The 23,157-nt window shown below is 31.0% G+C and overlaps 1 protein-coding gene across 1 annotated transcript; it reads right to left on the bottom strand.

Annotated features, from left to right (window-relative positions):
- Positions 1–1,021: 1,021 nt before the first annotated feature.
- LOC140047063 (uncharacterized) lies at positions 1,022–22,283 on the bottom strand. Its single transcript, XM_072091874.1, has 3 exons — positions 21,741–22,283; positions 11,229–11,398; positions 1,022–2,931 (listed from the first exon to the last, which is right to left on the bottom strand). Exons 1-3 carry the CDS (start codon positions 21,988–21,990, stop codon positions 2,116–2,118), a joined length of 1,236 nt encoding a protein of 411 aa, XP_071947975.1. The 5' UTR covers positions 21,991–22,283; the 3' UTR covers positions 1,022–2,115.
- Between the last annotated feature and the right edge of the window lie 874 nt (positions 22,284–23,157).

The following is a 23,157-nucleotide window of genomic DNA, read 5'->3' as shown; positions in this document are numbered from 1 at the left end:
GGTTTACAATTGGTCAATGCCTCAAGCTGTCATTAATATGCTAAGGTTAGATAAACTAAAAGTTTTTTTACAAAAGCATCTATAAATTAATTTCCCTAAATAAGGAAACAACTAAAAGAAACAGGCTTACTTCACCGATTAACTGTAACATTTAACTGTATACCTGGTGGTTAACGTGTATGCCTTCTAATCCTAAAGTCCATGGTTCAATCTTGACCTAGTGTTTACGAATCTCACGACTCTTTCTACTCCCCTTCAAAGCCTAAGTGAGATTTTATTTAGCAGTTACGGCTAAACTTACATTTCCCTGTAATTGCCTATAGGTTCTCCGCTGTTGGATGCGTATGAAATGTAAAACAATTTCTGGTTTAAAATAAGCGCAATTGAATCAAAGTTACGAACTCGTTTGTAAAGCTTTGTCTACACTATCGAACTTTATGTGACAAATGTGATATGCCCATATAAGAACATGATGTGTCATATCACTACCATGTTTAAGCGTATTCACTACCATATTTAAGCATATTACTACCATATTAGTGTTGAGCTTTAGACAAAATCGAGGACAAGTGAACCACACTAGTAGTACTTACCATGAGTATAGCTGAATATTTGTCTAATAATTCGCGCGTGCAGGTGGTATTGCATTACATTTATCGTTGTTAATAATATTTTTTAAACACCTTATTCACCTTATTGGTATAGGCCCTAATACGTATTTGTTTGGCTTGTAAATCGATACGGCTTTCCGTGGATATTTTATTTCTGCAATTCTTTACATATAAGATGTGACGAAAAGGAATCTGGAAAATGAAGCAACGGTATCAATAGAACCACGAAAAACACAAAGCTTATCAATAAATGTTGATAAAACAAAATTTGTGGGGTTTTTCTGAAATAAAAGGAGTTTTTTAAGTTGGAATACTATCAAAATTGTAAAATAGTACACACAAACAAAAAATGAAATGATATTTATATCTTTTTTATTTAAAACACAACATGTAATATTTCTTAAATTACTTACCAATATTTACAAATATTCAATAATAGCAATAATTATCAAATCTTTACATTTTGTTTAATATATTAACATAATTGTTATACATTCAAAATATACACTTTAAACTATCAAGATAATATCCGAACTTTTCTTCAAGAAATTACATTCTGGTACCGCCCTTTACTGCAATTACTGCAGTAAGTTTATTGCTCTTCATTATTTACCTGTTATTCAATAAACTGTAACATATATTAGCAAATAGTGTATTTCGCTGACGTTTTTTTGTTTATACTTTACATAAGAGCAGGAACTAAAGCCGATTACTGCAGTAAACAAGTAACGTTTCGAAGTGATGCAAAAGAACTATAATAGTAAAACAATTACATAATAACTCTGGATAGAAAATCTGAAACAATTTTTTAATTTAGCTGACAAATTCGTTATTTTTTTTTTTAATAAAAAAAAAGTGCCAAAAAAGTACTGAATGCATTTATAAAGATTTGCTATCACTGTGTTATAATAAGTTTATGTTGATTTCATATTCTACTAGTTTAAAGCATTTCAGTACTGTTGCCACTAGGACAAGCGAAAGTTCGAATAATGTATCGCTTGTGATTGGTCAAATGTCTTGCGTTGTGTGGAATGAAGCTTAAAACAATGGCAACTGTATTACATTATTATTAAAATATTATCAAACTATGTGGACAAACTGTAGTGTTATAATAATTTTAAAAGACCTGTCATGTAATTTGAACAATATTAATATAGTATACTTGGATGATTTAATACCGTTTATCCTTCTACGATTTTTATGAGAACATTACGTCCTATATGTCTCTATTTCCTATACAAATTATTTGTAAATAATATTTAATAGTAATTACTTCGTAAAATTTTAGAATGTATGAACGCCGCAGTGCCTCATGGAAACGACGCACCGTCATGAAAACACCATTTACGGTGTTTCCATGTACTCATTTTATATCCATATTTGCGAGGCACCTCATCATTGTAACCGGTAATACAACATTGCCATTCATATCAAATCAATAAGTTTTTTTTTCTTAACAGTTAAATAATAAGCACGTTTTATATGATATTTAAATGTTTTAAATTTATTCTGTTTCCATTTTATGACTGGCTATGGCTGCCCTGTGTTGTTCCGCTTTCCTTCTTAGCACTTCTACGCTCATTGACTTTCTATTTTCACCGAAAGAAAGAGGTAAAGAGTTCAAAAACGTCGAGGTGTGAAGAAGACCCTCATAGGGCAACAATCCTGGATTACAGGCGGCGTAACTATGCAACAACGATGCTGGTACCGGGAAAAACAAATTAGGCCTAAATTTTGGGGATACACTCGTTGGAGGTAGTTTATGTGGGATTTTCTTAGCGGATTCGCCATTTGTTGCTAGTATTCTATCAATGCTAAAAAGTTTTCTTTTTTCGTTTCTCTGTTCTGTTGGTCTACCCGTCGGCGATACTAAACTCGGTCGCGCATTCTTCAGTGACGGTGACCTTCTTAACTCAGTGTCATTGTTCTCAATTTCTTTTGTTTCTTCTAATTTAGATGAATTTTGTTCAATTATTTCTCCATCTTGACAACTTCCTATCGGTGACGTCATACTTGCGTTTTCATATCCGTTGTCGGTTCGCTCTGTTTCGATTGATGCCTCCGATGGCGCATCACGAACATCGGTGCTGACGAGTTTCAACCCTTTCTTTAGATTTTGTCGCATTGATGCTTTTCGAGCACGTTCCTCCTGCTTCTGTCGTTTCTTTTCTAACTTAAGTTGCTCGCGGTGTTTCAGTTCCTCGGGCGGGATCGGATCGCCGCTGCATGTAGTTGGATGTGCATTATGAGCTGGCCTTCCGGGACCCTTTTTCGTGTTCTCCTTTTTTCGCCACTTTGCTCTTCGATTCTGGAACCAAACCTGAAAGATAAAACAAATGTTTTGGTTAGTTTTTAACAATAATTACAAATAATTATTAATCAAATTTGAAGAGCAAAATTAAAAGTATGGTTTGATAAATGATGTAATTATGAAACGCATCGGTTTCATAACATAATTTCCATTTTATCCAAATTTGAAATTTATGTATTCTGCAATTTACATTATTGGAAAAAATGTAAACAATACTTGAAATAAAAGAAAACAAGGATTCTTCTATAGCAAACATATATTAAATGATGAAAAACAATTTAAATACTGAATACACAAGTATTATAATTAGACGATAAAGTAATTTTACTAAGTGTTCTCCTATTAATGAATTCACATCTTAATTTCATTGTGACACAAAAGTCAAGAGCCCTATACTGCAATAATATGAATAATGTAATCTTGCTGCAAATGTTTTCGATCTTTATATTTCAGCTTCATTAATATCAGATATGCATACTAATATCAATAGTATGCATATTTCAGATTGATAAATCTTTCGTTAATCCGTTTATGACGCGAGACCTGCTTCGTTTACATGCCTATCATTTTCCGAGTAAATCACTTCATGTTGTATCTACATTTTCAGCTTTCGTATTATTACATTAGGTACCGTAGCCTAATATTAATTAGTACCAGCAATGAAGTAAAGCTCTGTCTACACTATCAAACTTTCTTTCACAAAAAATCCTATCACTACCATATTTGGGCATATCACACCTTTTTTTGTCAAGCTAGTTTGATAGTGTAGACGGAGCTTTAGTTTAATTTACTTCGCTTTTCTTTCACATATTAAAATAACAGTGCATATCTATACCGTAGGCCTCCTACAGTCACCTGCTTATGACGCGATATCTGTTTCGTTTTGTTTTTTATTCAATTCATTTTTTTTTCATAAATGCTTTTCATATAATACATCTATAGCTTAACAGCACTCAAAGCAAATGTGGTAGAATTTACTTCGTTTTCTTTCACATCATAGTATTATAATTTCGCATACGATCTACCACGCTTTATATGTGCAATAAAGACATATTTCGTTCTGTTAGAGCACCCGATTACCAGCACGCGATCTCTCTTTATAAGGTGATTGAATGTCAAATCATTTTGCAGCCGAGTCAATTCAGAACAATAAAGTTAGTTGGTCAATTTGTATTTCGTTTCCAGTTACCGTTTGTTTAGTGTCCAATTACCAACATTGTAACAACACATTATGGTATCTTTTCTTGTGGCGTTATAGTGGCTTTTGCTAGTATCACTGACAATCTGTTGATTATTTCAAACCGATTTGTTTCGCCGTGCCGGGCTAAATAGCGTTGTTGGGCTTTTTTTTCTTCAATACTTTAAATTAATAATTTGGATGGATAGTTACTGTGTAAAAACATTACAATAAAAATCAAGTATTTACAATTGTTATTGTTTTATTTTATTATGTTAAAAAGTAAATCCTTTTCAGTTTCGACTAGTAAAGCTCGCGTCGTACGTGCCGCACGTACTTGCGTGCTGCAACACGTATAGTTTTGGCGCTTTATGACCGTTTCTTCCAAGCGCTTAATCCTTCATGTATGATACGTTATTGAAAACAAATTATGATGCTGCGCACGACCCATAACGCTTCAGTTTAAGAGAAAACACAGTTTTCGAATGAAATGTAAATTTTTGCTTCGAGAGATTTTCGCTCGCTGTCAAAAATCAGTGAATGTAGACAATTGATTGACTTGCTAAAATCACTTGTTTTACATCGAATTAAACGGCCATTAATAGAGCATACGCCACGTCAACAACTATTATCCAAACGCAATCTCACGCCAACATGATTAAATTAAACACTAATACTACAATTAGGTTAGTAACACAAGACACGAAGTTGAAACGCGTTCGCATGCAAGGCGTAGCATCAAACCTGTATTGATTAAATAATGTGCTGATTTCGCCGAAAGCGTAGGCAAACTAAATGCTTCGCTACAATCACGATCAGATTGCTAGCCAAACACTCGAATAATGTCAATTAATGTACGCACTTTCTCGAGAACGACCGTAATGTTCATCATTGACTAATGGTTTTGTGGCGTGAGTCGGTGCGCAGTTTTGCATAGCTGAAAGCCTGGAGCACAAACGTCTAATTGATAGCGCGGGAGAAAAACTACAGACGATGATTTGATTTTGCATGTCAGTTAGTCAAATCAACATCCACTAAGCTGCGAATCTATCAAAATCAGCTTTGACAAATAAAATGAAGTTGTACAGACCCTCAAGGGGACAAATTACATTATGGGTACGTTTGAAAATTATATATAATTGCAAAAATTACAATAGAATACAGTTGGTTAAACTAAGAGTCGATGCGAATTATATAGATGAAAATGATTAACGAACATGACAGAATGATATGTTAAAACACGCCAAACTGAATATAGAACAAGTCATATTGCAGTGCTGATGAAATTTCGTCTAATGAACTGTAGCCTGGAGACTAATAAACATCCGATAACATTAATTGGTGGCGCCCCAATATAAATAAAGTCCTAATTAATAATAACTGGGACATTTAATATAATCAAATCGTTACATGACCAATCCTATATGAAGTGCTTATATTATTTAATATAGACTTTGTATATTCCTTCCACGGTCCTTCGATCTGTATTCTCTATGTATCGACATTATATACGTATTTAATTTTCCATCCGGGTACTGGAAAACAGATTACTATAAATCACCGGTAATATTCTCGTTTTCAAAATTATATTAGAAAACATATAGATAGATTTCGTGTATTATTCATACATTTATTTGTGTCAATCTGTTGGTAATTCGTTTATTTTTCGCTTCCATATGTTGATTTTAAATTATCAAAACTTTTTACCGCATATATTGAAGAAAATTACATGATAGAGATATCTAAGTTAATTAAACTATCATATTCATCGTTATAATTTCATCCCCCAACTCTCATTTCGCTTAATTCGATTTCATAGATGTGATAAAAATACATGAATATTTATGAGCGTGTGCAGATTTATGAATGCTAATGAGGTGAAAAAATCGACAAGTTATACAGTTTAATTGTAATGTTTATACAATAACGATAATTGTTTTAATCAACGTAATTACGTTTATTAAGATTAATATTATTGTTGAATAATATTTTTGAATTCTTGTCGGTATTATTTTACCTAACATGTACGTGGCGATGATAATACATAAATAAAAATCATATTATTTTTGGTTTGACTGTTTTTTTACAGATGTATTTAGTATGGGAATATAGAGTTCCTGGTCTCAGTTTATAAATTGTGTTCCACAGTAACAGCCGCTAATACAATATTTTATAGTTATCTATAGAGGGCGTGTAAGTGAAAATATCATCAGTTATTATACTTAGTAAAATAATATTTTAGTAATACTGTATAGGCTACATACTTTAATCAAACAAATTATCAATATGTATAAAATATAATTTAAAAAAAGGTAACTGTATACACTTCCGTCATCAACGAAACCTAGACCTATACCTATTCGAGCTTTCATTACTAATGATTAATTGGTTTATAGTAATTGATTTTCATTATTGTTTAGAATGAAACATAGATGAACAAATTTGTATTTAATTTTGATATTTTATATTTCATATTAATAAGGGTTTTTTTGTGAAAAATAGACATCAACATGATATCAGAATGATTGTAACCATTTGTGTAACATATTCGTCTCTTTGAATAAAATGCGAATCCGATTGTCAGAATTGATCGCTTCATATTAAGTCGCAATGATCAACGGCATCGCGATTGCCGAAGGCGGCAGAATATGCTAAACCGCTGGCAGCCCTAATTTGAAGATGTTAGAGAAATTTGGCAATCAATAGCGCTTAAATGATTTTGGACATATGATACGATAAAAACGTGAACAATAAGAGAGAAAAAATAAAGAGCCATTCACACTATTAAAGTTTACTTTAACAACATCTAATAAACATCTATACACATTTATTATGTTGTTTTTACTAATAATTTCATTTTATCCTCGTTTCAAATAAAGGAAATGTTGTTTTATTTTTGCTGTGTTTTATACAAAATCATATTTATTTGAATGCGTCAATTAAATGCAAACTAAGATAATGTTTTGAAAGTAGAACAATTCTAGTATTACGCAGACAGTACTTTAAGTTAAGTGTGAACACAACCTTAAAGACGTGTCCTCATTGTTCGAGATAACCTACCCGCGTCACCTGATCTAAGCCCCTTAAACGTATAATAGAATAATATTTGTCTGGGCCTAGTTTGCCTCTCTGAGAGGTCGTTGATCATAACTCTGAGTGTTGTTTTAATTATACGCAGCTTGTGCGATTTATTTACATTGTGCTGTAAACGAAATTAGCTTTTCCAAACACTTCAGTCCAGAACTAAGTGCTAAATTATCATGTAATTGGTACACTTGGTTTTGTTACTTTTTTTTGTAGACATTAGTAAAACCGAAACAAGACAAGCAAATTGTCAATAAAGATGATGATTGTTTTATATGCGTAGAATCAATACTGTTTTACTTTTCTATGCGCATTAATGGAAAAGAGCAATTGTGTGTTAAATTACTACGCCAGTAAGGGTATGCATTTGAGTTATACGGTACAGTTACAAGTTCGCTGAAACTGTTCAATTTAAGTTTCACCATTATAAAAATGAAATTTGAAAAAGTTATAACCAAAAAATTATAATCATAAACTTGAATTTAACTTATCAAAAGCTGTTGGATGAAACACTTCCAATTTTTGCTTGTTTTGTACCTTTTAGGTATTTTCATCACTGTGTTAATATACATTATTATTTTAATTATATTGTTTGTTTCTTTTTCTTCTCGAAATCATATGAATTATTTGTTATTTGTTTTTGCTTCAACACTAATCTATTAGTAGAAATTTCACACAAATAACGTAAACAAATAAATGTAGGCCTAAATGTAAAAATAATTGTTTGCTGTTGTTTCTGTGTTTTCTTTTGTATTGCTATAGATATATACTTCCGAAATTGAAATGTAAAATAAATACCATTGTGTTGCGAATTAAATTAGAATTACTTGATTGATAAAAATACAATAAAACCGTAAAGACAAGCAAGACAGTAGTAGAAACAATATCCCTTTCGATTTATGATTTCCTAAATTAGAACAATACAATTTTTTCAATTTGATTGGGCAGATTGCAAGTGAGGTATTATTGATTAGTAATCATTATTCGTTGATGGTTCATTACGTAAAAATAGTAATATATTTCGTTTCTTAAGGTAACATAACCCCGACTGCTTCTGTTGCCGATTTTAATTTTAGTCAGCGAAACACAACGCTTTCGATATTATTACATCTTCAGCGTATTATAAAGGAGATTCGCATACATGAATAACAAGTTATCAAAAAAGGGGTATGTTTTCATTGCGCGTGAAATGATTAGGCTAAAGCTCTGTCTACACTATCAAACTAGTTTGACAAAAAATTGTGATGTGCTTAAATATGGCAGTGATATGCTTAATTATGGTAGTGATATGACATAATCATGTCTATATACATCACATTTTTTAGACAGAGCTTTAGGCCTAGAGGACTAAAGTACGCCACGAAAGATGTTTTTTCGTGGTAAGCATAATTATAAGCTTTGAATTCATTCGATAAATGATAAAATAATTCGCATCAATATTTGTAATAATAATAATAATAATAATAATAATAATAATAATAATAATAATCAATTAAATTAATATAATAATAATATAAAGGCAAGGCAATTGTTATTGAAATAAGGTTTTTTTCTCTCAAGAAACAGGAATCAAACCTGTAAGTACGCGGCTAAAGGTGTGTCTATTGTGTGGTACACTATCACTGATAGTTATGAATGTTATCCATTCGATAAATCATAAGGTAATTGATATCAATAATATTATTAGCAGCTTTCCAAAGCCTGACAACGATACTGGCGATACTACTAACATAAACAGTAATTTAGAAGAAACTGTTCCAATAATTTACTACTAGCGGTTTTACTTATCAAATTAATACGTGTTAGTAATTTTGTATCATGATTTAAATTGAATTAAAGAGAAAATGAAAAATTTGAAAAACATTTTATCAAACAATAAATAATTAAAACTTTATCTTTCCTACATTTAAAAAATATTCACTCAAAAAATATTCCTGTTTTAAATGTTTACAGATTCAGAGAAGTTCTACACTAAAAGTAGTCTTTGACATAATTTCTGATTTCCAACATAAATGTTCTAAACTTCTAAAAAAAACACCTAAAATTGTTGAGCAACGAACTTTAATCTATGGCTTGAAAAATGTCAGTTTCAATAAAGATATTTATGTATAGAGTTCAGTACAATTGGCATATAGGTTCTCAGGTAATTTGTCATCACTTCAGTGCCAGTTAGAAATCTAGATCCTAACATCCATTTATTTCAATCCCAATTCACCACAACATTCTAGAATCCATTATAACTTTGTTGTGACATTATGAACAAAACATTACTTAATTCTTCAAACACTTAACTTGTTTACCCCTTTCCGAGGACAAATTAATAACACCAAGAATGAATGGTGTCATTACTGTGTCAGTGGTATAACTCATGGGAATAACCATGTTTCCATACTGGTGGACCTCACACAGTTAATTCTCTAAAAGAACACAAACATAGGAAGATCACTTAATAAACACACCCGAATCGCTGTCACCTCACAAAGCAGTAAAGCCTTTGGGCTATTGGGTAGGCTAACGCTAAAGTAACACGGATTAGGACTGACTGGGCTGGGCACTGGACCAAATCACTGCACTTACCTGCTGAAAATCAATAGACGTTGGCTTAACGTTTAGGTACTTGGAAGGAAAATTCACACATTCATCTCAAATAGTGTTTAGGTACAAACTAACAGTATAACACATTTGTAGAAGTAAATGTTTCACCAGTTTTCGATACCCACCAAAAAGTAAATAAATAAACGTTTGAAATGTCTTTTGCATGCCTATTGAGTATTGTAGGTCTTCTTATACGACCTAATACTTTTTTAAACTTCTGATTGTATGGCTTTGGGATTCAAGTTTTGCTTTCATTTATCATGTTATAATTCCATCAAGAAAATTTATTAAATTACATCTAAAGATAGAAATTTGCAGATTAAAAAAAAAAAGAAAACTAATATAGACATAAAGAAATAAAAATATATACATTATCTAAATTGCATCCATTATGTCATCAGGAAAGGCATTGAATATGCCAATGAGAAACATTTGAATAATGTTCATCATTTGGAAAAAAGACGTCAAAAGTTCAAATGCTAAAACAAGATTACGATATATATTCTCCAAGAAAATCCGGCCATAATTGGACCATGAGACGACGATTTAGAGCATTGGCATTGCCACGATTTCTGTTATTGTTTCATGTAATTCAAAGTGTACAAATAAAACAATTTTCTATTCATTTATATAATATTGTAACCATTTGAGTTAACGCAATTGTATAATATAGGCCATGGAAAAATAAAATTCTTCATGGATAGGCCTAAGTGTTTTTTAATTTCTTGACTTTTTTCTGTAAAGATATTTGTTTGCTGAAGGCGAGTATTGCAGTCAAATATTTTGGTCTAAAATAATTTATATAAACAGTCGATATTTTGAGATGGACCAATTCCAATCAGATCTGATTTAATATTTACAGGTTTTTTTTCTTGGCTGTTTTTGTGTAAATAGAATCCATCCAATTTCTGAGATTGAATCGTCTGCTCTCCCTGCAGACTAAATTATTTTTCTTACTATTTGATTCATACTATCAAATTATTATTAATTATCCCAATATTTTTGTATACTTTTTAGCGATTAAATTAATATAACAGAATATAATCTAATGATGCCAGAGAGACAACATTCTATTATTAACTGTTTTTTTTTTGTTTTTTTTTTCGAGTGGCATATTTTTTGTCGAGTCAATTGTACTTTGTGATGGGTCGACTTACATAGCAGACATAATCAGACGTTAATTGATACCTATTATTCGCTTTTATTAAGCGGTATTAGTTTTCCAAAGCGGCTGGCACCAATATTTTAAACAATTAAATTGTGTTCACCATTTATTGCGTTTAATCACTTTTTAGATGTAACTCCCTCTGCTTCTAATCTATATAAATTAATGCTAATTTCTTGAAATTTAGCGTAAAATCAATTAATTTTTCACAAATAATTGCAATAATGATTAGATTAACAAAGTTTGCAAATAATTTGTGTTAATCAGTGATATTTGTATACTTACTTGTACACGTGATTCAACGAGGTCAAGGCGCATAGCTAAAGCTTCACGCGTAAACACATCCGGGTAGTGGCTCTCTGTGAACGCGCGTTCAAGCTCCTCCAATTGCCAGCCAGTAAAATTAGTTCGACTGCGTCGTCTTTTCCCGCCATTTCCATCTTTATCATCGATATCTAAGTGACAAAAGGCTTATTATAATATAGTGTTATTAATTTTATACTATTTGGTCATCAATTGAAACAAAACAATCAAAACGCCTACACCTGAAATTAACAATATTAAATAAATCTCTGTCCTATCTTATTTGTAATAATCCCGAACCAAGCACCCAAACACTTATATGATTTATGATATGAGTAATTTAAGAAATGTGCTACCGTAATTTTGTTTACTCATAACACAATAATGGAAAACTAAAACAACACAATCAGTTTTACCATCTATTCTAACAAACTGTTTTTCAACATCTACTAATATTATTCATTACGATTAAACTATGTCTAATAAGATAATTAATCTCGACCCAGAAAATCCATTCAATTTAATAATGAGAATTCGATGCTTCATCAAAACAAAATTAATCAAGTTTAATTCTAAACACGATTGAAATACATCAAAACAATACACCGTCTCGGTAAACAACAGTGAAATTAGTTCATTATGGAAAATCAACATCACAGACTCAGAAAACCATTAAAGTGTTGATCGCAATAGCTACGAGCATGCGCATTACAAGCGATGACTACGAAATAAAATGTGTGCGGACACGAGAAAAAATGATACGGACACACCATAGTTACGGTCAGTGAAAACACGGATTCAGTATTACATCTTGTGGAAAACAAGCCTAAATGGTTAATGATTACCGTATCGCAACGACCACACATACATCTAGTTTGTTGGTTAGCCCGACGGACTGACAGTGAAAAGCTAGCCTACGAGACTGAGTTTATTATCATTACGTAGGGTGGTTGCGAAACCGATATCAAGAAACTATGGTAATTGAATAACAAATATAATGCATTTAACCAAATAACTATTATAGTTATGCAAGCAAGGTGGAATGAAGCTAATTATAACCAGGTCTTTGTTGGCTGTGATTGACACAGGAACACTTAATGTTGTCAAACCGCAATTTGTGGTCTTTTGTCGAATAATTTGACGCATTCAACAAACTATCCTAGCGTTATAAATGTTCTTTCTTAATACATATATTTTGGCAACTAAACCTAAACAGGTTCTACGAATTTCAATACTACCTACCTTATTTAAGTAGTACCTTATTCATTTATATTTTGTAATTGTTTATGAAAGATGAAAGAAAGAAAATAAATGTTTACATTGAACTTGAGGTTATGGTACCATACGTGTGGACAGCCTAAGAAAAACTATACGCGCTTTGCTTTAATAGCGTTACGTTGCGTGCAATATCGTGTGCACGCGCCAATTTAAATATAGGCGTATTTTGGCGTAACTCTTTATACACCGTGTGAACACTCCCTTTAAGATGATGATGATATGATTTGTTTGAAGTGCTATTATACTATCTTCTCTTGTATCTATTCTATCACCAGCGTTCCTTGGAGATGTTACCAGCAACTTGACTATAAATCATTACACGTTAGTGTGAAACGTATATGATAATAAGCAGTAAAATTTATAGATATGGGAAAATAAAGGATATTTCAATAAGACACTGTTTGTTCGAACAGAAAAAGAAAATACAAAAAGATAAAACAATCCTGAAAAAATTAAGGCTTAGATTTATTTTGTACTTTGTTGAATTGTTTCGAGAAATATAAACAAATTAGAAATGTAAGGAAGGAATGAACGATGAAATGAGTGGATGGATGGATAGAAGATAAAATGAAAATAACATTCATAAAGAAAGTGTGAAGAGAATTGGATAAAAAAAAGTAACTAGAATAGCTTATATAACGGTTAATGGATTCATCTACAGTTGCCAGTAGGAGACAAAATATGAATAAAGAACAACTTAATACACTGAATTGAGAAATAGTACCTCGGGAAATTACGTCACCTGATTACGTCATACACTTTGAAAGATGAAGTTTAAAAATATTCCACTAGGCAACGAAAAAAACCTTACAATATCACGTAGTGTTTTTATATGACTCAATTACTGAATATTAATTAAAACTGCTATGATAATAATTAAAGTATAACTTTACTAAAAGAATAATCTATTTCCCAAATGTGTACTGTAATTGGTGAACACGTGACCGCGTATCGTACCGATACCATGTGGATGATACTTGTCATGAGATGGAAACATATCCTACGAAGTAGAGCCCTTTTGAACAATCCCAAACAACACATTCTTATTCAGCGGGTCTACTACAACGTGTTTTGGGATACTCTATTTGGTTTAATTTAAATGTTTATTTATATTAATTAACTTATTTAACTAAATCACACTTATTGCTTATATGACGCCTGTTATGTAATTGTTTCAAGGAAATACAAATGAAATGGTAATAGCTATTTAATGGATTTTAAGAATTGATATGTCTTTCACAAAATCTATTCGGCGATATCAAAAGAGGATGAGCAGTAGGTGTTTTTCTACAAAGGAGTAGAAATGTAACTTCATAGTATATACCAAGGCTATGGAAGAAGATCCAAGAAAAATACCGCCGATATTACATGGTGGGCGAACAGGCGCACGTTGTCCACCCCTTAGTCAAGGTGTACGGTACCCTAGAAATATACCAAATGGCTTAGCTAGCTATAATAGCAACGATACAGTGCACTAAGAATAATATGATAGTACTGTGGATTAGTTATCTAACAATAGTTAGATATTTCTAATACTTGCAAAGCCTATGAACAGAATAGAGAATTAACAAGAGGTTACAACGATTAATAAATATTAGCACTTGCTATATTAGAATAACAACCCATCGGAATTACAAAAGAAATTTAATTTATTTGTATTGAACAACAATAGACCTACCGGTACTTCATTGTTCAACGGTGTATTGATAATGTTACAGTTATAATTAATACCAGTATGTTCATCTTAAGAGGACTACGGCCTTAACTTATTCATAGGTTAATTGCAAAAAATGCTAAACATGTTTTAAAGATGCATTGAATGCAAATTAATTCGATACTAATTAATAAAATGCTAATTAAAATATTAGTATGCAACTTAGCATGTGGCGAAAGAGATTGTTACGCAACGGTAATTGTTTTGTTAAGTATAGACTTATTTCTCCCTGATCTGACCAATCTGTTTAGGATTGAATACAAGATAGCTACATATCTACATAATTGTTAAAAACAAAATAAACTGTCTTTATTATTGGAGTTTATGAATATCGATAATAACACGACTCCTTTGTAAGCGATACTCTAATATGGGTAAATAGAAAGAAAGTGGTCGTGATGTAAAGCATCTGGTCTAATCAAAGACACGAATCTATTAGGGGCAAGGAGTTTACTAATACGGTTCAAATATGTCGTAAACATTCTGATATTTTTTGTAAACAAGTTTGCTTTCCATTTATTTTCAATAAGGAAACAACTTTATTGTTGCGATTTCGTTAAGAATTTAAATAAGTGGTTAAGCATCACACAGTTTTTGTCTTTTTCATATATTTATTTATATGTTAAAACTATATTTCGTATCGATATGTACAAAGATTGAAAATAAATAATATAACTAAATAATAAGTACGTATTTACTAAATAAAATAATAGAAATAATAACAATAAAATATGCCTAAAATAGTGTATTTTTTTTATTCGTAGACCAATTCTTAATATTTATATTTTAAAACAAGTTACGTAATTATTACATTTTAATATTTCATTTATTAAATGTTCTTTTTTGTCTATACTTTAATCAGATGAGTTAATAAAAACAAAACTGACAGTTACCGACGATGGACACGCTCAGCGAAACGCATCTTGGCGAAGTAACAACAGTGTTTTACGACAAGGGTTGTAACAAAAGACTGGCACAATGCGCACTAGTTTTGGCCGCATTTGACACTCGGAGACTGCTTATATCGCGAGAGGAGTAAGTCTTAATATCAATCCAATTCAATCAGTTAGAAACATCAAAAGTGTTAGTTTAAATTCCGTCCAGAATAATCACATATTATATTTTTACGAGCTAAGTTAGGTAGAATTTCAATAGTAAACGAAACTCTATCTTGATTTCACTTCATCTTTTATAGACTTAGCTGGGATTTTACGATCTATCGTATTATTTATAATTTGCCTGTTCTTCTTGATTTACCAAGCCTTTCGGAAGATAATTCCTAGCGAAATCGTATACACCATTTTCACATAAAATTAATTACTATTTTCTAACTGAAATCAACATTCGATGATACTATACGTTGCAACATTTAATGATAGTTTTCATGTGTTTTATGAAGACAAACTACGGTTAACCTGCCGAGGGAGGATGAACAAAATGAAATCATAAATGAGCTATACGACTGAAGAAATTGAAAAGAAACCAAACTATTCACAATAAGCACTATAAAAACAAAATTTATTTACTTAAATTTAAAAAGGGCCTAATTAGGGTTTAATCTTGTTTTCAACTGAATTCAATTTTAATTAATTTTCACAAGAAAAAAAATTGATACACTCGACAAATAATACGGTAAATAGCAACAGTTTCTTGCTGGCGAAATAAGCAATTACGTTCCACCAGAAAAACTCATAACTTCTTAATAAGAAGTACCTAATAATATACATTAACATGCAACTTTAAATTATACTGTTAAGTTAAAGTTACTTGAAAAGAAAATCCAAATCATCACTAGTAGATTAACAATTACCACCATCATAACTCTAGATGGGTATGCATATTGATATTTGGGTTCATAGATAATTGTCATAGGAGAAATATAGTATAATGCCTATGTATCACTAACTTTAATACAAGGCATCATGAACTCTATGACTTTAGTATTCTCGGTATATGCTTGTGAAATGATTGGTTATGATCTGTATGACCTTTCTATACAATAGAGATTTCTATTTGGAAATAATGTCAATGTTATAGCAAGGATAAAACTTTATTCTTTAAAACATAAATATGAAAGCCTCGCACATTTCATGATTCCCGTTGGTATAACATTCAATAATAAAAATAATAATATCGCGAATGTTGGAACTTGTGCGAATATAAAATTGTTTCTAAACAAGCTTTAGAGTCCGTCTAGGAAAAAATAAAAATCTGAATCTAACTTAGATCAATGTAAAATGCTTTTATCTGATAAATGTGGTCAATGGGAAAATAGTTTTCCTTTGTTTACATTGTTTAATTTGTCTTTCATCTGTTCGTCCAAAGTTATAAATATGCACGTTGTGTTTGGTTCACATTTTATTTTCAATATTTTCTCATTTGTTGTATTTCATTTAGTTAGACCACTAAAGACAGAAGTACTACTGGTAAAAAAATGAAAATAATAAATAAAAAGAGAATCTGTACTGTACTTTCCGAATAAAACATATTTAATTTGAACAAAACTATTTTGATCGCCGCAAAACAGCAATATTTCTGCCTAAATTATTCCAAAATATAATTGCATCACAATATACATATATTTTTTTTAGCTTTAAATTTCACTGAGAATGATAAATGTGCGATAACCGATTTAAATCTTTAATTTGCAATGTGTTTAATGAAAACGGAACTAGATGATCATCTTGTCAAAACCCTCTATAAATTAAACTTTATGGTTATCAATTTGTTATTCATAATTAATCGCAAAATTATCGTTTCAATTAAATTTTTATAACTTCTAATTTTCCACTATCTGACGCCTAAACCCCAAATAATTATCAAAGTATGAAATATAGCGTTTGTATTACTTTATGACTCATGTAACATAAACAGAGTCTTGAAGAAATATTATTTATAGATGTATACTTTACCATCTACTAACTTTGCTGTATGTTATTAAAAGAAGTAGAAGTAGTATATAAAAAAGTAGAATAAGACAAATCTATAAAATAATAATTTATAAAATTATGTGTTAGCAAATACCCTGTAAACCAGTCAAATTTTATTTTTGTATTCTATACAAACATTCAAAAATTCGAAATCAATTGTCCGATATTATTGACTACAGAGAATTGCATTTTTAATATAATTGTTTATATTTTATTTTCTCATTTTTAAAGATAAAAGGTAATTGTTAAAATAATTACCATATATACGTTAAAACCAAGACCTGAAAGTGGACATTCATTTGTTAATGAGAAATTAATAGGTACTTGGCCAACCTAATCAAATGGCCATTCAATCAAATTATCACGAGTGGCGCGTCCGAGCAGACGACTTCAATTAAGTTAGTTATACGTCATCGAATCAAAGTACGCGTTGAATGCGCACTAATATAATTATTAGAAGACAAACTATAATACCATAACATTATTTGTCATTTGGTAGTAAGTTATTAAATTTAAGCAAAATAAATTAGAAATTTAATTTACGATACTGGAATATTGTTTTAACAATGAATATCAAAATTCTAAAATGACACCTTTAATAATGAATGCTATTTCGCATGAACCAATGCTTTAACGACATAATGATGCAAATATTACATTGGACCATCTTAGTTTAAAAAAGAAGACATTAAATTTGAAACCGCGCGAGATTTATAATTGTAAAAATAATCAATTCAACACGCGCGCACACAAATATTTTATGACGTCATATCTTAATATTCGGGCATGCACCCGGCTTTACTATACTTGTGAATTTAACAGTAACAACGTAATTATCTTTCACCTTTATGACAAAAGGCGACATTATCCCTTAACATGCCCGTGGACAAAACATGACGATATGCCTATGCATAATTAAATAAACCAAAACACACGGACTTATATATATTTAATAACTGTCACGAGTGGGATCAAATGGCGATATTCATAATTAAATAAACGAGTATTATATATTTAATTTCCATCAAAGTATTAGGGTTTAAATTACTTTCTATGTTCACATATATATGATTCATCAAGGTAGCGATATTCTTCTTCAACCAAAGGGAATTTAGCAATAAATTATCCAGTTACACCGAAGTGGTTCAGTGAATGTTACACGCAGTCAATGGGCTAAAGATTTAATCATACTTTTTCTCAATTAACGTATCTATCAGCATCATTACACGTGGCAGTATGTGAGAAATATACTGGGAATAACTATTATTTAATTATAGTTTATTTAATAATAAGATTTTATTGTGAATCTCCATGCTAGAACATGCTTTAAAATTGCAAGCAATAAATACAATTATAAAGTATAGTGAGTATTTCGTTGTGACAAAATGATAATCTTTTAAGGTTTTAACAATATATTTTCAGACCTTTTGTTTTGTGCTGTTGTTGCATTACGTAATCTATTACTATTACATTTATTTGTATTACTCAAAGATATTTGGTTTTATGAACAATAATTATCCTATTTTTTTTTAACTGTATGGTGTCTTCAAATTCGAATTTATTCACCTTCCTTAGGAGAAACATATATCAACTGTACAGCAAAATAAAAAACATCAAAATGAAGATTCACACGAATCAAAATATTAAAATGGTTTTAACAAGTTACATAAAGTGTCAAAATCATTGTCGGGTTTTGTTTATAATAAATTAAGTTTTGCAGTTTCCAATTTTAATATCTTTAACGGAATTTTTCTCTTTGTTACCAATTTTGCAAAAGAGCATGACGACACAGCAAGATACAAAATGATCTAAATCGTTAGAAATAGAATATTACAAGAAACAATCACACGGGAATTTATTCCAAATAAAAATATTGTTGTGGCCGTTGGCAACACGTTGTTGCAACGCGTTCCCGTAATTGTTAACGAGCTCCCACGGCGTTGCCCTGTTCTAACACCACGCATCTTATCCAATATCATTTAGTACGTAGATGTTTACATTAACAAAAGCGGTTTTAAATCCTTCTGGATAAAATTCAATTCCGGTAGATTTTATTTTGTGCTATTGCACCGGATCGCGCGCCGTTCGAATATCACTTAGCGTCGTATCGTTCGCTAAATCCTGTACACGCATTAAGACCTAAATATGCTTGAAAAAACAATACGAGTCATTGCATAAATAAATAAATTTAGTAAATCCAATTTATCGTAAATATGTCCAGTTTTACTGATTAAAATATTTCGGTGAAATAGTCGGTAAGAGACGCCAAAAGTCAAATAATCTAGATATATCAGGGACGCATGTTTTGTAAGCCGTCTAATACTCAGGTAAATGTAATTAATTCCTTTTCAATAAATAAATGAATAAGTAAAAGGTTGTACATCTAGTTATCCTTCATTCTAAATACATTTTCCTTGCAATATGCAAAGACTTGAGATTGGTCTTTGACGGTTAACCCGAAGGTAGAAAATGGTTTTAATACGGTTATCCAGTTAAAGGTGAATTCACAGTTTGGTTATCTAAAGCCTTGTCTACATTATCAAACTTTGTGTGTAAATGTGATGTGCCCATATGGACATGGTGATGTCATATCATATTTGAGCGCATCACATTATTTTTATCAAACTAGTTTGATATTGTAGGCCTAGACAGAGCATTAGGATAAACCGATAACATGTTTTAATATTATAGAAGAAGCAATTTCCCACTATTTAAAAAAAACTTAATTCTAACGTAATAATTTACAAAAAAAAGTGTTATAGTGAAACTTGCTCTTTATATTATTTGTTGTTTATTTTTACATTATATAATTAACACCTAAGCAGTCAATAAGATAGACCTAAGTATCGTAATTTTCTAACATTGGTTAATAGAAGTTCATAAAAAGTTGACGAACACAATGTATGAGGCATCGATCTTTTGCTACAGTACGGTACGCTATACTATACAAGAGTTAGGTATAGCAGCGGAATTAAATTTCCCCTTATTGTGCTTTTAAACTCACTACCCAGAAATAATCGCCACCAGGGTATCTGGCCATATTAAGTTATGGTATTCGACGTCAAACAATACATATTAGCGTATGACAATAATACATATCCTTCAAGTAACGTGCTTTTATCAATCATGGTTGTGTATAATAATGGAATACAATATAGAAAAATACCAACTTTTCAGTATTTCTCAGCCTATCTATAATAATTTGCCCTGTACATCATACGCAATTTCTGTAATAAAATAGGCCTATATAACGCCTGTATCATAACTCATACCATCATATCATAAGTTTAACCATAACATGTGATACATATGTGACACTGTACTTCAGAATTTGCCTACGATACTGGACAGATAAAGTCATATATTATGGAGATACAGTGCACAAAATCGGGTGATTTTCACAGTAAATAGTTAGATTGATTTCACCAGAGGCCATAATTCAATGTCTAAGATCCGCTGGTCGTAACTGCTATATGGATTATTTGTCAACGAGAATTGGTTGCAAATGTATCATGTCATATGTATTAAATGGAATTCGTTCAATATGCCACAAAACCTTAATGTTCCAATTTCCAATGTATGACTAAAATATCTATTTTATTTACTTAATGCTTGCAGTTGAATTAGAATATAAATTGAATATGACTGTCATTTTTATTAAAATAAAAGGACATTTTCTCTATTACGCCAAATGAAGTAAATTACAGAAGTTGTGTACAATATAGAAAACATATTTGTATTACTAAGGTAGTCCACTATACTCTAACTAGTTACATTTTTCAGAAATTTGTCCAAAGCAAATTTCCGATTAGACGCATATTATTGGTATATTCTTAACCTACAAAATGATTGTTACTCTACTACAGATAGACCAAACATTGCTCCGTATAGGACGACTGGAAAGATATAGTTTGCGAAAAGTGTTTTAGACCTAAATTAAATTGCGTTGTTCCAAGGTTTTATCTCCTGATAGACCAACGAATAATTCACTGTTACAATCAAATGTACTTATAAAATAAAACATATAAACTGACTGCAACAATAGGCCCAACACAAAGTTAAAAAATATAATTCTCTACAAGCTCGATGTTAATCGGATGTTTGTTAACACAATCGTTAAATAAAATTGTGAGTAGTGTACCCATTGTATTCCTCATACCGTTTATACAGTAAATCAACTTTTAACAATCTAAACAAGTTTAAAGGATGAGCTATGGATCTATTAATCACTAATATTAAAATCCTATACAAATGCTATCTTTTGTAACACGTATCTATACTTTATTAACTACATTAACTTATGTGAGTAACAAAACATATTTCAAAGCGTAAGGCAAAAGAAATGAAAACAAACTAAGCATTTCTATAACGATATTACATTGATGCCATCTCTAAATACTAATGGTAATCTAAAAAAAAAATGTTCTACTTGAGTTTTGGCGAAAAAAAAGTACTTTGTAACTTAACATATTTATTTAAAACAGTAATAATTAATAATGATACATCAACCGGCTAATAATAAATATTAATTTATTAATTATCAAAATTATGATAAAGTAATTCTTTACTTACCAGATCGACAGTCATCATCACTTCTCGCATCTGAATTCGTAGGACTAGCGATGGCATCCGGTTTGCCGACAAGTCCAGGAAATCCTTCTAGTTGCCGGAGTGCTAAAGAGTTAGGGTGTAGGTTGTGGAACGGATTCTCGAGGTAGCCCCTAGGCGGTAGGCCTAGTAGATGTGGGGCAAATGGATAGTTTGGGATGGCAAGACGGGACATAAATCGCGGGTAGATTGAGTCTAGGACCGCGTCCATCATTCCGTTTGCAGGCTTAGCAATGTTGACAAAAATCAGTATATAGAAATAAATAAAAACTTGTGCTTTCTAAATATCAAGTAAGCTGCATTAGAGAATATAAATGAATTGTTATCCAGTTTTTAAGCACCGGTGTGGTTAAACTTAGAGTGGGTTTTCCAGTTTTGTCTCAAGCGTGATTTGGTCAGTACAGACAAACTGACAGGAGAATCTGCTACAAACGAGATGTGTTTACACCAGATAAAAGAGTTATCGAATAATATTGCTTTTAGCAATTTACATTAAATATAATAACATCCAACACTCTTGTTTGATACCCAATTATCGTACTCGCTTAGCTACCAAGTCATTCGGTGATGCCTCTTTACAGGTCAAAGGGGAGGAGACACAAGCAATCAGGCGACCAATCAGATTAGCTTATTAGCCATGTTTGGTTTAGCTTGATTTCATTTGTTGAATGAGTTTAGATAAGCATAAAAGAAGTACAAAATGTAAGCGCATATTACTGTGTTTTTATACGTGTGAACGGTAACAGAAATGAGTGAAGTGAGCCAGAAAGTTAAGATTATGTCCAGACCGCCCCGTGTGCATAACACAAAAGGTGTGTAAAATCAGCGTTAAACGGGGCGGTACTGGATAATTGTGTTTTGTTTGCGAGCGCATTTAGCGTAAAATGAACAGCATAATACCACCAGTAATATAAGTAATAATACACGTAATAATAATAATACCATTTGCCACAAGACAGGAAACGACAGAAGTGTTTTAATATATTGTGTACACAGAGGGAGTCTATAAAATCGACTTGTTAATAGCGATAATAATTCTTTCTGCATATTTTATAAAATACAGTAATATAATATTATTAAACATCGTATTTTTAATTTAGTCGAAGTGACTTTTTATTGTTTTTTGTAATATTTTTTCTTGTTCATCGTTATTTTGTTATTTTTTGTTTCCTGCAATGTTCAGTATAAACTAAAGAAGACTATAATTATAGATTATAATGTACATTTGTTATTCTTTTTTCGAACAATAAAAACATTTTAAATGTAGGCCCAGAGAAAGGAAAAAATAAATATTGTGATTGATTGATTAATTTAGTTATAATTTTTCATTTTAGTTTACTTAATTTTTTTTCCTTTAAAAAAATTAAGGAATTCAAAACGT

Source organism: Antedon mediterranea, chromosome 1 (assembly GCF_964355755.1).
Source record: "Antedon mediterranea chromosome 1, ecAntMedi1.1, whole genome shotgun sequence".
Lineage (NCBI taxonomy): Eukaryota > Metazoa > Echinodermata > Crinoidea > Comatulida > Antedonidae > Antedon > Antedon mediterranea.
This window is presented reverse-complemented; position numbering and strand designations above follow the sequence as displayed.

Coding starts and splice junctions, on each gene's coding strand:
- LOC140047063 (XM_072091874.1), bottom strand. CDS start 21,990: ATGATGGACGCGGTCCTAGACTCAATCTACCCGCGATTTATGTCCCGT. Junction 11,399..21,740: donor TGATGATGACTGTCGATCTG/GTAAGTAAAGAA, acceptor TTTGTCACTTAG/ATATCGATGATAAAGATGGA. Junction 2,932..11,228: donor TCGTTGAATCACGTGTACAA/GTAAGTATACAA, acceptor TTTATCTTTCAG/GTTTGGTTCCAGAATCGAAG.